The sequence below is a fragment of the Phalacrocorax aristotelis genome, chromosome 11 (assembly GCF_949628215.1).
Source record: "Phalacrocorax aristotelis chromosome 11, bGulAri2.1, whole genome shotgun sequence".
Lineage (NCBI taxonomy): Eukaryota > Metazoa > Chordata > Aves > Suliformes > Phalacrocoracidae > Phalacrocorax > Phalacrocorax aristotelis.
Window position 1 is genome coordinate 19,936,220 of NC_134286.1, and position 17,143 is coordinate 19,953,362.

Consider the following 17,143-nt stretch of genomic DNA (forward strand, 5'->3'; position numbering starts at 1 on the left):
AGAAGGGCCTCTTAAGTCCCTCTGCTGCACAGCCAGTGAAAGCCTTTCAGCTGTTTCTCACCTTTTTGACCGTGGAGTCCCACAACTCCAGGGCTCCCGTTTCCTCCAACTGTGCCAGGAGCTCCTTTAAACCCATTCACCCCAGGGACACCAGGCAGGCCTGGCATGCCAGGGAAACCCAGCAGGCCAGAAGACCCTTTCTCGCCTGTAAAGGAAAGTTGAGAAATAGAAACAGAAAATTAGTCTTTTCTGGTACACTGCACACCCACCTAGCTGGCAGGAAGGGGCAGCCTGGGTCTGGCCAATCACCCAAATCTGGGTGGTAAAACTTCATGGTGCAAGCACAGCACTGCCAATCTCATGGGTGCCCCCTCATGATACTTTCAATCAGCACTTTTCAGTTCACCTTTGAGAGCCCAGTCCTTCCTGCTTCCACAGGAGAGCAAAACCCAATCCATTTCCAAGAGAGCAAATGCAGGTCCATAGCTCGGTTGCCCTCTGACTAAAATAACACAGAATTCTCCAAGTAACCCACTATTGTACTGGTGCTTAACAACCATACAGATTGTAAATTTTTAATTCCCATTTCGCTTGTGCTTCATTCTCTCCCTTCTACAAATTTCATGCACTGTTTGTCATTTCTTCAATTTTCTTGTTTTTCTATCTTGATTCACATGATCCGTTGTCCATAAAGGCCCAAGTCTTTCAAGACCCATCTCCTTATGACCATGATTTCATAATTAAATCCATCATTCACAATTCATAACTCAGCAGCCAAACAAATGCATTACAACACTAGTTGGGAATTCATTCTCTTCTGACAAGTTGGGCCTAAAATCAGTATTAACAAGGTTATTTTTTTTATGGGCGCAGTAATCTCAGACTGTGCCCCTACTGGAACACATACCTTTTGGGCCAGAGAAACCTGGACGTCCATCTTGACCAAAAGGCCCAGGTGGCCCTAAGAATCCTCTTTCCCCAGGAGATCCTGGAGCACCATCAAGACCTGGGAAGCCTTTCATACCAGCAGGGCCTTGTGGACCTACATCCCCAGGCAAGCCTTTGGCTCCAGGAAGTCCTGAATCAATACAAGAAAGAAGACTAGATTAAGTCACACAAACACTAGGACAATATGTGTTCAGCTTCCCAAACTCTTTAAACACAGCATTGTTTTTAATATGATGAATGGACCTTCTAGCACATGCAGCCTACTAGAAGGCATAAAGCTTAGAACTGCAAAAGCATTAGTCATCTAATAATAAAATACCAATGGAGAGAGTTACTGCCTACACCACTGCACAACTGGCAAGAGTGAAACCTGGTATGATGTATCCATTTTTGTCTCCTTTAGCAGACACTGAACTGTAGTGCACCAGTCTTACCTGTACCATCAAGGCAGCCAAACCAGAATAGGGAGCATCATTAACACCAGCTTCTGCTACCTACCCCATCCTCTGGATGAATCAGATATCAATTGGAAAGGCTTTTTTTTTACAAGTTTTTTTCCACGTTGGTAGTTAAAGTGTTACTCTCAAGAACAAATTGCTCACTAAGGGAACAAGCTTCAGATTGTGCTGTCACAAAACCAACATCCTATGTACTGTTTTGCCTTTAAATGTTTCAGAATGTTTCCAGCTGAAGCTTTGTAATGGTTTACAATTTTAAATAAAGGCTCAAACCATTGAAAACAGAATGCTCAAATCCAAAGAGAGGAAGAGAAGGAAAAATCAGGTGACTTCTGAAAAATGGCTACTGGCAGCAGGAGCACCCAATATACAAGTTTTGTTACACTCAGGGCTTAAACGTTTTAAGCTACAACACAGTATTTTTTCAAGCAGAAGATGAAATGGCTGCTTTGTTTAAGACGACAAAGAAAACACACACACTTAACATCTATTTATATTAAGGATTTCCTTATAGGCCTCGGGCTTTGTTACTGTCTGAGCATTCTCACTACAATGGCTCTTTGCCTTCTGGTTTGATTAGCAAAAAAATTATCACCTTTAGCCACATCATGAATAGTATCACCTACAGTCAATGCAATTCTTGTAGCATTAAAAGCCAGGTTGTTAGTCCATGAGCTTTTATGCTACACTGCATTTTCTCACCTTGACAGCCTATGTGAAGAACCCATAACCAAACAGTGTGACATCAGAAATGGAGAGTTGATGATAAATGAAATAGAAACATGGTGAAGGAAAAAAGCAGACAAAATATGTAAACAGAAGGACCAAGGGTACAACAGAAATTAATGATTCGGAGAGACTACAGGTGCAAAAAAACTTAATCATTTGGAGCTTGTCATCCTAGCAATGGGGGGCTTTTAAAAACAGTTGAAGGAAAGTCAGATACGGCATACAGTCCAAAAATGAAAACCAATAGAGAGGCAAAAGCAATGTTAAAGTCAAAATAAAAAAACTTTAGAACTGTAGAATTTTAATCTCAGATGACATTACTGCTTTCATTCATTTGTTGTCACTGCACTCCAGGACTGTCATTGTGCATGTCAGAATAAAGTTATGTCACAGAGCATTATCTACTAATTTCCAGGTCCCTTTTGCTTGGTTTTCAAGTCTTGTATATACTGTTATCATGAAACACTTTAGTCAGTGCAGCTTGAGAGATACTGCTGTACTCAAGTGGTGGGTTTTTTTCTCCATAAAGTGAAGGGAAAGAAATGTCTCTTCTGCTCCAAGGAAGAGAAAGACAGAGAAGACTTAAGTGCTTGTTCTGAGAAAGCCAACAGTTTTTCAATCTAAGTCATATTTCAAGCAACCTCATGTATTAGAAATTATTCCTCATGAAAATGGGAGATGAAGATTAGTCAATGATACAGCCAGCATGTAAAACCAGAGAAGTTAAAAATATCGAGACATTTAAAAAGCTTTCTTCTATTTCTCTGCTGTACTTTTACAGCCTTGGGACGCTACTTCTAGGCAGGAGTTATCCAGGAGTCAGAGGCAAAAGGCTCAAATTCTGCACTCTGTTACCCCTAACCAGAGGTAGGAGCTCACTTATAGAAAATGCCAACTCTCTCCCACACTTCCCCAACACTGCAGCATTCAGCTTAGCTACTTGTCTTCATTTGAAAACATGACATACCTGGTGCTCCTGTAAGGCCAGCTGGCCCCAAGGGTCCTGGTCTTCCCTTAATGCCAAAAGGACCTCCAGGACCAGGAGGTCCCCGCAATCCAGGGGCACCCGAATATCCTGGGTTACCCTGCTCGCCTTTAATACCTAGGAGTCCTGGTCTTCCATCTAACCCTGAGAACAGAGAGGTGAGAGGTTACAGAACAAATAAATCAATAATCACACTTCTTAAATTAAAGAGTCAATTTTAATAAAAGCCTTTGAGTTGCATTAGATTCTAAGAGAAAACTAGCAAATCACCACCTGTGAGCAGCTTAGAGGACTGCTAACACAGTATCTTAAAGAGATTGGAAAGTGGAAAGTTTTTTGAAGGAGAAAAGTTTGATGTTCCCAGATACATGCTGTACCAGTACTTACCTTTTGACCCTGGGAATCCAAGATCACCTGTAAGACCTTTATCACCTGGGAGTCCAGGTCGGCCACGCTCTCCCAGGGCTCCACTGTCGGCACCAAATACATCTCCAGGAGCTCCTTTCATTCCAGCTAAGCCTGAAGCACCCATTTTCCCAAGCAAACCATCTGTTCCATCCAGTCCTGGAAGTCCTTGTGACCCTTGCTCTCCTCGAGGCCCAGGGAAGCCTTAAAGAGAAAAACAGTAAATGTCACTGAGCAGAAGTACAGAATATCTGCTTCCAATAGCATCTCTAACAAAATTAACATTTTACAAATTTCCATGTAAGAAGAAGCTGTTTGGAAAGTCGCAGAATGTTTCAGTACCGAATTAGAAACAATAATTGGTGACAGGAAGTGATGAAAATGTATAAAACAGAATATCCTTTCTTTTTTTTTTTTTTAAAGAAAACAATACTTTAGGAGCATCTGGGAGCTGCAGCTAGTTGCAGCTTTACAAGCTTGGTTTCACTAGATGGCAGATTAGGCAATAAGGACAAAAAAAGGAGGAAGATGGCCATTTCAGGCTACAGACAGGCAGTATCTCACCATCACTACCAATCACAAAAGCTGCAAAGAAGTTATAGTCATCACACCTTTCTTACTCTGCCCTCTATGTCAGAGAACTTCTGGCACTGCGGGGCAGAAGACTCTGGCAGCCTTAGTACAAGGACTGGAACGTAATCTCCCCATACCAAGCAGACACTAAACCGCACTGCTGTGTGATGTGTCACACTGCTCAGGGGTTATGTCATGAAATCAGTGACCCCATAAAGATGGCACCCCCCCTTAATGTAGTGAAAGGGTAAGAGATTTCTTCAGCCATATCCAGAGAAACCTGATGGATACACAGCAACCTAGCTTTAGGAACCTTCCCTCACCACCTCTGCTTCTTGCTCTTTATTTACACAACCATCAGAAATTCCCACAGCTAAAATGGGTCCAAACACTGTGTACAGCATGCCTTTACCAGAGTACCACATGGCTTAAAACAAGTTTTACACTAAACCTGTAACAATGCACGTTATGATGGTCTCTGAGGAAACCAATTGTGTTGGTTGTCCTCTTTTCTTCCAGCAGCGATATAATATTATAGGCAGGTAACAAGTATCTCAAACATTTCTTCTGTTTTCTTCCAAGCTGCAACAATTTGCTTCCAGAGACTGCGTTTGGAAGAAGTACAATGGAGCTCTCAATGGAGCATTACGAACGTACCAGGCAGCAAAGTGCCCCAGAAGGTCACACAACTCCTTTGATAAAATATTGTATACATTAATCAGACAATAAAAAGAACTCCAGTAACTTCCCCCTTACCAGGTTCCCCTTGCAAGCCTATTATTCCTGGAGACCCTGGCTGTCCTTTTGACCCATGTAATCCAGGTTGGCCTGGAATGCCAGGAAAGCCTTTGATGCCTTTGGGTCCTAAGGATAAAAATATATTAATAAGTAATATTAACAAATAAGTAGTGGAAGACAAAAACACAGCATGAGAAAACAGGATCAGACCTTTTCTCCGAAGCTTCTGCTGAAAACACTCCCTGGATACACAATTTAAGCTAAATAATGTCTCAAAGCTATGGCTGTTTCATCAGCTACACAAACACTGAGTGAGAGGGTTTGTGTTCAGAGGCTACTTGAAAGGGAAAAAAATGGTGCAGTCATTAGGATCCTCCATGGGATTTAAGTCTAATCTCTTTGGGGAAAAAAAGGAACACTGTTCTGCCAGTTAACTTTCTGGAATAACTATCCCTTGTGGGAGATTAATTAGCAGGTATTATCTTCCTTGAAGAATAAGTGCTTCTTGGTAGTCAGCCAGGACACTACAATCAGCTTGTCTGCCTACCTGGCAATCCTGGAAAGCCGGGAGTCCCTGGGGGCCCATATGCTCCAGGAACTATGCAGGGTAAGGTGATACCTAAAACAAAGAAACACGGAGGTTGCACACAGCCCCTTCCAGAGAGACAGTCAGAAGAGGAACAGTTAGCATCCAGATGTTTTTTACAGGACACATCAAAAGTGGCTGTGAGTGAAGTTACGCAAACACTGCTGACATCTCATATATGCAACGTCAAAGAAAAGAAAAGGCATTCAGAGCCTGGCAATTGTCTAAGCCAATCCCTACTACCGACTTACTGCATGACCAGTAAAAGGTAGCAACTACTGCTGTGGACTACTTGTAGCATGATATCCACAGCTTCCACTCAGCAACTGGCCCTCCCTACGGTAAGGGCTATGCAACAGGCATTGAAAAGGCAGTCTGTGCCTCAGAGAGCTTAAACTCCAGGCTGAGAGCTTTCAAAATCAGTGGGAGCGGACAGGCATTCCTAACTTTGAAAGACTGAGGATATTTCTAAACTGTATATAAACAGTACGCTATAGTGTGAAATTCTAAAATAAATGCACACATGCAAGATAAAACACATATCTAGGGAATATGGACAGGCATTTAGGCCGGATGGATGGATGCATGGAGGGTGGAAGAGATAGGGGGTTTTATTTCAGCCTTACGCTCCAACTGCTTCTTCTCCAGTCTATCAGACTAAGAAATAACCACATGGCTTACAAGTTTGTTAGCAGCAAACAAGACTCAGCAATTGCAAAGCTCTTTGACTGACTTCCACCTCTCAAAAAAAGGCTGTTTGTACTAGCAACCCCTCTTCAGCGGAATGAAATTTATGTGGCATTATCAGAGTTGCTAGCGCATCAGATTTACCTGAGAGATCTCAAACACTTCCAACACTCCTCCTTGAAGGTCAGTGACAATTTGAAGTCACATTCACACAGTCACAGAAATGAATGTCACAAAAACTAATTCAAGACTTTCCACCTCCAGAAATTATTCCAGTTATTTCAAGAGGAGTCTGTGCTAGAACTATGGAATTAGCTCCTATGCTATAACAGCTGGCTTAGCCTTAAACTGTCATAGATATACTTTCTAAAAATGAAAATCTAAAGGACTTTGAAAGCTATTTAGTCAGAGTGATTACGTACAGAAGATGACTACTAAAGCAAATTTGGGGAAGAGAGGTGGTTTTTTTCATTACTCTGAACACTTTTATAGGCACAGAGGAACAGCTGCCTAACGGCACTGTCGCCCAATAGTTGCTAATTCATATCTGGCATTAACCACAAGGCCTATTAAAGATGAGACAATCAGGTATCACAGATACATTGTTTCTCATTTCCTTACAACTCTCTTTGCAGGATTCTTCTATTCAAGCTCCATTCCCAGACTGACAAGTCAAATTTATTCGTCAGCCACACAAGAGCACTCCAAATCGTGACTGCTTTCAGTCCCGAGGAGGTAATCTCATCTAAATCAGGCAACACTGGAGGTATTCCTTCCAGCACAGCGACGCAAGTTAGACACTTCTTTTCAGAAAAGATTAACATTTTCAGATGGCTAACAAATTGTATTAACAGTTTGTATGTCAAACTATTTCCTGCATAAATCTAATCAAATCAGTGGACTTCTGTATGGATAATAAATATGGCTGTTTGCTTCTGACATTGACAGTGGGAATAAGGGTCTCAAAATGACATAGGCCAGGACAAAATTCATGAAGTAATCCAATATATCTTTCCTGGTGCAAAGGCTGTAAAGAACCTGATGAATTTTTTTGGTTGAAACCATGCTAAGAACTGGTTCAATGACATTCTTGGATTCCAACTCAGTTCACAAAAGGCTGTGTGAAAATCTTCTGACTTCAATGCCTACATCCAACCAGGAATGGAAAGTTAAGCTTTCAGTTTAGGGTCCAGCCCCCAAGCCCAGTCAGGGTAGGCAGATTTGAGCATCCCTCTTCTCACGGTGCCAAATGACAGAGTGATTCTGCTTTGACCTCACATTTCTACCCCCTTTTATCGCACCCTCAACCCTAATTTTCATTATTTCATTTTTCTGACTTGTGTAACTGATTTCAGTATTCAGATCTGTGAGAAGAAAGAACAATCCTAATCTCAAATTCCAGCTAGTTGGGGGCTGCTAACAGGTATCAGCTCTAGTGTAAAGAAACAAGTGAGGTTCATGTGCAAAGTGGGATGTAGCAGAGAATGAGAGGGAATGCATTCCTCAGGATGTGTAATCTACTCATGCATTGAGATGCTACACAAATTCTGAAGGAAACATCAGAACATTTTCTATTTTGATGTGAGAGAACCAAAGATCAGTTCTCAATTCATTACTTTTATCTTGACATAAGGCATTCACTGATAGCAAAATTAACTTAAAAATGACTAAACTCATGACAACATCTAGAGAGTTGCAATAACACTTCCATTTATACACAAAGTCAAAGATTGCTCTATTTTCATCTGTGATAGCAATTCATCTTTATAGTCAGCACTAGCTTTAAGAACAGAGGTTCAAAACTAAAATACCCATGATCCAATTTATGCTTGAATGGATATGGGCACCTAACACCATGACTGCAAGACAGAACACACACATTGGTGCCTGCACTTGGGTACACTTTGACAGGGTGTTTTGATAAAGTAAAAGTTAAATGGTGGGGACACAAAATAAAAATTCCAGTTCTGATCTTCTGTGATACTGTGTGGGCCTGATGCCAAATGCTTTAAAAATAAAAAGTTGAGGTCCTCAGAAACGATACTTTTTCAAAAAGCAAGCATTCAGGGCAGCAGCTGGCATGGAAAGGGAAGTTTAAGTAATATGGTTGCACTCACATCACACGGCTTTAAGGACTGTCTTACGCGAGTTTTGCAAAAACAACTCTGTACAATAGCCTATTCTGTATTTTACTTTATTAGCCAGCAGCAGAATACTTGAACAATGGATATTTCACGTGAGGATAACTCAAATGCAATTAGGCCTGTTTCCTTGTGCACTTTGCAAAATGATGTAAGCAAGACTTAGTGTAAAAATTATATAAGCAAAACTTAGTGTTCCCCAGCTACTTAATACCCTACATTATCACACTTTACAAAATAATATCCCAGTCTCAAGGACATTAAACAAGTATGAAACCATCATGTCAGACATAAAAGCGAACTATGAACAATTCCAAAATTTTTGAGTAATCTCATAATACCAGGTAAAATCAGCCTAGCTTTTTATAAAATACTGAGTTAGACTTTTCCAAAGCAAGACTGTTTCACCCTGTTTTACTGCACATGGCATGAACTCGAGCAAAATTCCTAAGTGGCGATTTTGACGTGGCAACTTCTGTAGGTCATAGCCTCTTTTTAAATGTCTTTACTCATTTTCATGATAAGGCCTTTCACTCTGGGCAGTGTAAGAAATTATTATTTCTTCCACCCACCCACATTTATTTAATATTAGATGAAACTTACACTATCAAAGGGTCTTTCAATGTACACAAATTATTTCCTTGTATGGCGGGAATGATGCATTCACAAATTTTCTTACACATCTCTATGGAGGTACAAATTGAACCGGCTAATGACTTATTCACACTTTCCCACATAATTTGACTATAGATACTCTTCTACAAAGGACCAGTCATTGTTAGCAAAGCTTTGATGTAGCATTCATAATAAGCTGGCTTCTGATGTGCTCCGCAGAATATCTAGAGTTCACATCATGCACAGAGCGTTTTACTTTTACTTATCTTACAATGCAATTTTAATTTAGTGGATTTTGTAAGAGACAATTTACCAAACAAAGATGTAAGCATTCATAGCTATGAATTAGTAAAGCTTTTAGCATTTAGCATGTGACTTGAATTGGAAAAAAAGCTTATGCAGACTGTTCCAGGGGGACATTAATGCTAGCTGTCTCCTCACCCCATAACAACAACTCAGCATGACACTGATGTGAGGTAACATGCCATCCAGCATGTCTGTGCAACCTTCCCAGGGCTATTCTGGCCTAGCTCTCACCTCCCTCTGGGTTTAAGAGTCCTCTGCCGACTCCTCATACTGCAGTGGTCTTACTGCCAAGGTTTTTAAACTCAGAACACCAGTTTATCAGCCCAGAAACCTATGCAACAAAAATATGCCTGCAGATGTATTATTGGTTCTGCATTATTGATACTGACAGAGTTACAAGCCTAAGTATACACAGAATGGAAAATACATTGAAAATCAGCAGCCGCAAAGAAAAAAAATACTCTTTATCTTAAATTATATTTAAATGGCTGACATGGAATCAAGACATCGGGACTAGGTCTCTGTAGTCATTTTGTTCTTAAAACATTTTCCATAAATGTTCAGACAAATGACTTTCCATGTAACTCACTTTGAGCTCTGAGAATGGACATAAAACATCATACATGAAACACTATCAAACCTACATCTACTGACTTTATCACTTGTCGTTATGGTATGCTTTAGGTACATATAATGACATACCAACTGAGCCAAACTGTAGTGCCTCAGGAAGTTAACAGCCCAGAGCTGGTTGCACCAGTCATAACTGAACTCCCTACCTGACTGCCATGACAATGTCTTATTCACCAACGCCTGCCCATACACACAAAGCACTACAGTTTCTTAAAAAATTTTGGAGCATTTTGTATTTCAGTAATAATAATAGTTCAGAAAACTGAATCAGAAGTCTCAGATACCAGTGAGATACTATTTTTACATGGACAATGAAGTAGGCCATGCTTTTTAAAAACCTAATTTTATCCATCTTCCTAACTACCTTTGGTGTAAAATGGTTCTCCAGTGATAGACAGTGAGTAGCTCCATCCAATACTCAGTATTTGAGTACTGGTTGAGTATTTGTTGCTCATTACCTGTGTCCTCCTGAGCAAGACAACTTGAGAAAGCTGTGACAGCTGTGTGAGATCTGGTGAGCCCAGAAACCAGTTTCAATTAATTTAAAGAGCAATCTCTAATCTAATGCAATCTTTTGGCCTGGCTATAAGCAGAGCAGTAAGCTGAGTGCTATTTGATGTGTAGCAGCTTTGCACCTCTTCAAATAACAGCAGACCCAGCGACACCTACCTGGAGGGCCTGGAAGTCCTGCTTGTCCTGGAAAACCATCTATTCCTGGGTCACCTGGCGGCCCACGAGCTCCACTAGGACCTGGATATCCAACGCCAGGAGAACCAGGTTCTCCACGAGGGCCCTTGGAGCCAGGAAATCCTGGCAGTCCTTTTTCACCTGGGAAACCTAGCCCACCATCACCCTGTGCACAGCAAAGACAATTACAGCTGAAAATCAAAGATACATAGAAACAATATACACCACTACCATTTTAACAGATGCATAAGAGTTTGATTGGTTCTGTGCAAGGTTCAGATGGGCCTGGGAAGGTACGTGAAAACCACCGTAAATTATCCATCATTATTTCAAAATGCAGGAAAACTCAATGACTATTAAAAGTAACATTTTATGTTGTATTTGCCAAAATGTAAATATTACATATTCTAAAAGGCATTTACTTTCTTTTTAATTAAGAAGATTTTGGTGTGAGTTTTCTGTTCCAAGATTTGACTCATAACTATGCCTACAGTCTTTTATCTTTTAGGACACAACGTAAAACAACATTAGGTTCTACCCCACTATTGGAACTTTATCTTTTGACTGAGTAGCCAGAGGCATAATCAGTGCCAATTATTAATCCTGACCAAAAATTTGGGCTCAGGGGCTGTGAGCTTTTTATATGTATTTGGAGACTTACCATGGGGCTAATCAGGACTAGTAAGCCAGGCCTTTCTATTGTCTCTGTTCCTTATTCCAATTCTGAAGCACTGCTGCTAAATTAACCTGAACTTACTGGAGGGCCTGGTGGGCCTGGCAAGCCTGGGAGTCCATCCCTGCCAGGGGTTCCCGGGATGCCTGAAGGTCCTCTGGGTGCTGTTGCACCACGGTCCCCACGAGCACCTCTGCCTGTTGCATAGGATGAATCCCCTTTTTCTCCCTTAAGGCCTGCAAGACCTTGCTGTCCAGCCAAAGCCTACAGACCAAAAGAAAAAAACAGGAATATGAACACACAGAGAAAAGGCTTTGCTTCTTAAAAATGTCATATGAGGTCAGGACACAATGACTGGAGCTCGAGAGAACTCCACAGGGTTTCCTATTGTATACAGTACACTAAAAAAAAAAAAAAAAAAAAAAAAAAAAAAGAGCTTTGATTATTTCCAAATGTTTCAACCAAGTCACTACAGCATTACAGTGGCAAGCCAAACCCTGGTATATAACACTACGGTGACAGCAATCTTGGATGGCATCTGGGAGTATTATGTTACTCATGATATAACAGGGTCCAAGTATTGAATCTTCTTCCCTATGACTTGGTGTGCTGCATTTACTGATGCTGACAAATATCCCCTGAAGACAAAAGACCGGTATCTTTATGGACTACTATTTTCAAAAGTAAATAGTGCCAATGAGCAGCGCTCAGCACTTTGGAAAATGCTGTGTGTTGTGTTTGCTGTTTCATAAAAAACACAGCTCAACTCTCACTGACGTATTTAGCATATAGCATTTGAGAAGGAGACTGTATTTATGGCACACAGTTTTTATAGCTATGAGCAATGGTGTGGAAAGATTTCACCATTTGATATTTCAGGCCTTCTCTCCATGCAGATGTGTATCTGCTTCCCCAGCCAGCCCTCGCTTAGGAAGAACCCTGGGTCTAATCCATGTACGCCTATGGCCAAGAAGCCCTGGGATGAATAATTGTTACTATTTCTCTCTTGACTGCTAAATGTGCAGTTCTCAGAACTTAAGAACCATTTCTTCTCCCATTTTTTATAGGTGATAATTTCTCTGTTCTCAGATTCTTTCCACAGATCAGTATCTGGGCTGCCTTTTTTTTTTTTTTAATCCAAACAAGTAAGATGAATTATGCAAAAAACTGTGATTGTCTTTCACTACAGTCAGCACCAGCAATTGCACATGGGCACTTTTTCTCCTTTATTTTGACAACAAATCTAAACTCTTCCTGGCTTACCGGAGGGCCCCGCAGTCCTGGTGCACCCACAGTGCCTGGGTCTCCACCAATGCCCTTAATCCCAGGCACACCAGGGCTTCCCGATGGACCTGGTAGACCTGAGATGCCTTTTGGACCAGCTCGTGTAACTCCTCCATCACAAGCACAATCACCTGCCTCTCCTGGAAAATATAGTCAACGCTCCAAACTCAGTTTCATTTGGATTAAGACCCTTTTCAGTTGCAAGAGCTCCAAAAGCAGTATTTGATTCAATTAGGACAAAGCCATTCCCATAGGATTTGATTTTTTGCCTACTCTGCTCAGGAGATGAGAGTGTCAAGCAAGTGGAGCTCAGGTTTTGTCCAGGTTAATTTCTATGCAATGCCCATCATCAAATTATCATGTGCAGCATGAACCTCAGCACTTTTTGGCCTTTTCCCAAAGGATTAGACTCTCCTAAACAGATGGTTTTAGGAGAGTTTTAGGACAGAAGTCTTGTGGTTTTTTGAAGAGATAGTTAGAGATGTCAGAGAAAGCTAATCCATACCCCTACTCACAGCAGGTTACAAATGACCCTCAGCTGGATATCTTTATGCTTCCCTGAATCATAACTGGTCATGGATCCAAACAATCACAAAGCACAGTGATGTCTGTGTCACCATGGCTTTTGCCACTGGTTCTGTCACGCACTAAGACCCAAATTCTCATCATTTTTAGCACGGAGGACAATAAAATGAAGTTCCTCTGTCATTTCCCGCCTATATTGCAAAAAGCAATGAACAAAATTTTATTTCTAAGGCTTATTATGTCTTATAGATTTAAAGTATAACTAACTTAGCTAATTTTCTGGGTATGAGATATTTATCTGCTTATTCGCCTGAGCAGAGTAGGAAGTAGGAAATAGGATTTTGCTGGCAGTACTGGGCACAACTCTCGGCTCCTTTAATCCATCTCGGCCTCCTGTGATTTGTCATAAATCCCTGTCACCTCATCCTTTAGGATATTAACCATGTGTAAATATCTTTCTGAGGCCCAACAACTGCTAAAAGGCCCTCCCAAAAGAAGAGTCAATTACCTTTGTACCCCTTTGGACCCAAAGCTCCTGGCAGCCCTCTTTGTCCAGGCTCCCCTGGGGCCCCAATCCTTCCATCCAGGATCGTCTCTGAGGGGAATGAAGGGCCTATGTGAGGAAAGAAGGCAAGCAAAAGCCCTGAGAAGGCTAGATTTCCATCTCATTAATTACTTATAATGTCAGTTATACAACTGACAGAAATGGCACTGGATCAAACAGCAGCTGTGGAAGTTACACAAGGAGATGGAAGTTGGTTGGTATCACAGGCTGCAATCCTCTGCCATATGTTTGCTTTTAGCTTCTGACAGAGAAAAGCAAAAGTTCTCACAATGTGGATGCAACAGAGATTCATTCCTCTACTGCTTGACCATTGCACTTTTTCAGAGCCTTAACAGTTGGCCGAAGAACTAACCAAACTGTGAACAGGTTGTATAAAGAAGGGTAAATGACTTGGTTCATGGCAGATGTGCCTTTACAGCTCTGGGAGAAGCTGAGACTCATATGGATAGAAGTTGAAGGGGCAAATCGGTGATTGTGACGACTGGCTATTGCCCTTTCTGTTGGCACAGAAGCTATCATATACAAGCAGTGTCTCTGCTGCTGCTGGCATGGTAGGTAGAGTCATCCCCAGGGCTACCTGCCTTCTGCAGAGCTCCTCAACTTCTCATTAAGTTGCCAAAGCTCAGGAAAGAGACTAAATGGCCAAAAGGTTAAGGGGACTTTCCCTGTCCCTCACTTTATAACTGTAGGATTATTTTCTACATCTCTTGATACGCTGAATAGAATGAAACATGAGTGACAGAAACAGCAGTGGCAAGTGATCTAACATAATCTAAAACTACTGTGTCTGAAAACCCTTCCCCTCAATGACAACAGTAAGACGGAGTGCTGACCAGCACCCGTCTGATGTTCCATGGAAACAAACTGCAACCATCAGCTAAAAACAGCTACAAGAGCTTTACAGACTCTGCAGAAAAACGAGCCGGGTTTGACTAGCAAACAGTTATTGATAAGAGAGCACTTATTTCTTCTCCACAGAAAATAATTTCATCAGACCATGCTCATCGGCTCCACCACTGGAGCATGCCCTGTTCTGAAAGGTTGGCTCTCCAAAATAAAACAGGCTGTTTGAACTCTATTCATGGCAGAATGGTAAAACACAAGGTTTGTGTAAAATCAATCCTTTTCATGTAACACTCAATTTCTGAGGAAAACAAAACAATGCATAGTTAATCCAATCAGGGCATCTATACAAACAAACATGTAAAAATAAAATCACATTTCCTTACATCTGAAAACAGTCTCTTCAGGCATCCTGTCTGACTCCTGGTACCCAAAATACCTACTCACAAGACTAGACATTTACTCCAGGTGCTCATAAGGTCATGGTCTATTCTTTACCTAAGCCAGTAGGAGACTAGCCTAGAATTTTAAAGTCCTCTGTGGCATAAATTATGTCTACACAACCTTGTACTTCAGTCTCTCAGGCTACCACTTTAACAACAATTAGCTGTATTTTCTTACTTCAGAGGAGTGACTGCTGATATATATATTTAAGGTTGTGAGTTACGATCACAATGAGGTGCCAATGAAACATTTAAGATTTACAGATGAATAATCCTCACTGGCAAAGAAATAAATATAAAAATTATTTGTCTTGTTTCACTCTGAATCCAATATAAAAATAGATGTTAAAAATATACATACGTGGTGAGCCAGGCAAACCTGGTGCTCCTGGCAGACCCGGCAAACCACCTCTGCCAGGAGTGCCTGGTAATCCAATCGTTGCTCTTCCTGGTTCTCCCACTTCACCCTTCACACCTGGGATACCTGGAGACCCTCCAGGGCCCATTCCATCTAGACAACAATGACACAATGAGCAGCTCTCCAGCAGCAAATACATTCTAGCATTTTTAATGTTACAAAAATTACTGTTGTGCCCTGAGCTGCAACCACGTTAGCACAGAGCAATTTATAATTGCACACAACATATTAGTCGGAGGCACCAACTGGCTCCCATTTACACTCTCCTTTGGTCATCTATAAAACTTCACAGGGCTGCATTTGAGTCCCACTGATCAGCTAGACAATTAACTATGTAAGACTGTGGTTTATTTATTTTCTGATTTCCTTTGAGTGAGATAATTTTCTTAGTAGTTCCTACCCTCTAGATCATTGCAGACCAGGACTTCACAGATGACATTCAAGTGAAACAGAAACTTCCAAGTGAGATCTTTGATGGGACAAAGGTCCCATCTTTCTACCTACAGTGAGTTTATCTGGCCAATCTGTTAGCTCTCCATTGCAAATATGGAAAGTCATTTAAAAAATAATTTTCAAAAACATTTGCTATTATTTAAGATGTAGGAAAGGTTCTGCCAACCAACTAATTGGAAATGGAAATCAAACAACCAACCTCCTGTGTACACTGCTACACCAAATATTCACACCTGAAGACTTGCCTGGGCTGTAATCATTGTGGGACTAATCCTGCCCCCATCCAAGTCAACATACTTAGTTTCCCTGTGTGTCATCCCTGCCTCCTATGTCTCATACAGCAATCTGCAAATCAGCCAGCCGAAGGAGCAAGGAGAGGCTTGCTCCAACACCTTCTCCCATCTCCAGGCCACTACCCAGAGTCTTCTCAGCAACAAACACAGAAAAGAGCCTAAGGGCACTGTTAGCAGCTGCTTTACCTCTCTCCGGGCCTGGAAAGCCTGGAGCTCCTGGAAGGCCTGGTAAACCACTGATCCCTTCCTCTCCTGGAGGACCAGGTATTCCTGGGTTTCCAGGGTCACCTGGGGCACCTATTAGGCAAATACAGAAAAACAAGGAGGAAAATCTCATGAGAATTTCTGCTGAAAGACTCTGTTCAGTCAACTACGCCGGTGGCCACTGATCTGACTGACAGCAAAGGTTGCAAAGCCGTTAGCAGTAAGCCTGTTAGCCAAAGTTAACAATAATGGGGAAATTCCTCCTGACCTGTTAGAGGTTGTTTCAAACTTGACTGCTTGTGAAGGATGAACAAAAGGAGAGATCATACAATTTGTCCCCTTACCTTTATAACTTCAGATACTGTTCCCATCCAGGCCTCATTCAGCTGTGGCATTAATTAAGCTCATATTCTCAACAATATTCTTACCACATTGAACGACAAATAATAGCAGAGTGACATTCAGAGCACCCATTTCCCAGCAACACGAGGAAGCCATTTTTCCTTCGTACAGTGAAGACAGACACACAGGCAGAAACACAGCACTTCCCCGTGCTCACACACAGTCAGCCTCCCAGGCACTAAATTTCATTCTGCCTTGAAACGTATCGTTCTGCAATGTGGGGATGAAAGGTTTATTGTAAACTCTAAAGTTATAAACATGGGACCGAATATATCTGTATGCCAACAATACAGAAATTAAAGGAGAAATAACAAGGGATGGGTTAGACACAATACACAATGTGGAAAAGCGGTAAAACAGAGGAAGAAGGAAAGCTTGATCAGAAAAAGTGCTTCAGACAAGTTCCAAAACAAAATGGAAATGTGTACCTGAAATGACTACACCTTCCCTGTCAATAATGATAGGAGGGCCTGGGGGACCGATGTCACCTAATTCACCCTGTAGAAAAAACAGATTCATGCCACATTCAGATGGGCGATGGAGAGGAAG

General features: G+C 41.4%; 1 protein-coding gene across 2 annotated transcripts in view; it reads right to left on the reverse strand.

The window, feature by feature from the left end:
• Positions 1-17,143, reverse strand: part of COL4A6 (collagen type IV alpha 6 chain) — a 140,504-nt gene that overhangs the window by 14,883 nt on the left and 108,478 nt on the right. The window contains exons 17-29 of one of the 2 annotated variants that reach the window (XM_075107210.1): positions 17,023-17,092; positions 16,175-16,285; positions 15,186-15,335; positions 13,482-13,568; positions 12,428-12,588; positions 11,249-11,428; positions 10,474-10,657; positions 5,384-5,455; positions 4,855-4,962; positions 3,508-3,729; positions 3,103-3,264; positions 908-1,078; positions 62-205 (exon numbers count right to left, since the gene is read on the reverse strand). In XM_075107210.1, the coding sequence (XP_074963311.1) occupies positions 62-205; positions 908-1,078; positions 3,103-3,264; positions 3,508-3,729; positions 4,855-4,962; positions 5,384-5,455; positions 10,474-10,657; positions 11,249-11,428; positions 12,428-12,588; positions 13,482-13,568; positions 15,186-15,335; positions 16,175-16,285; positions 17,023-17,092 (1,822 nt within the window). Of the gene's footprint in view, positions 1-61; positions 206-907; positions 1,079-3,102; positions 3,265-3,507; positions 3,730-4,854; positions 4,963-5,383; positions 5,456-10,473; positions 10,658-11,248; positions 11,429-12,427; positions 12,589-13,481; positions 13,587-15,185; positions 15,336-16,174; positions 16,286-17,022; positions 17,093-17,143 lie in introns of both variants that reach the window. The other variant, XM_075107209.1, reaches the window with a different exon arrangement.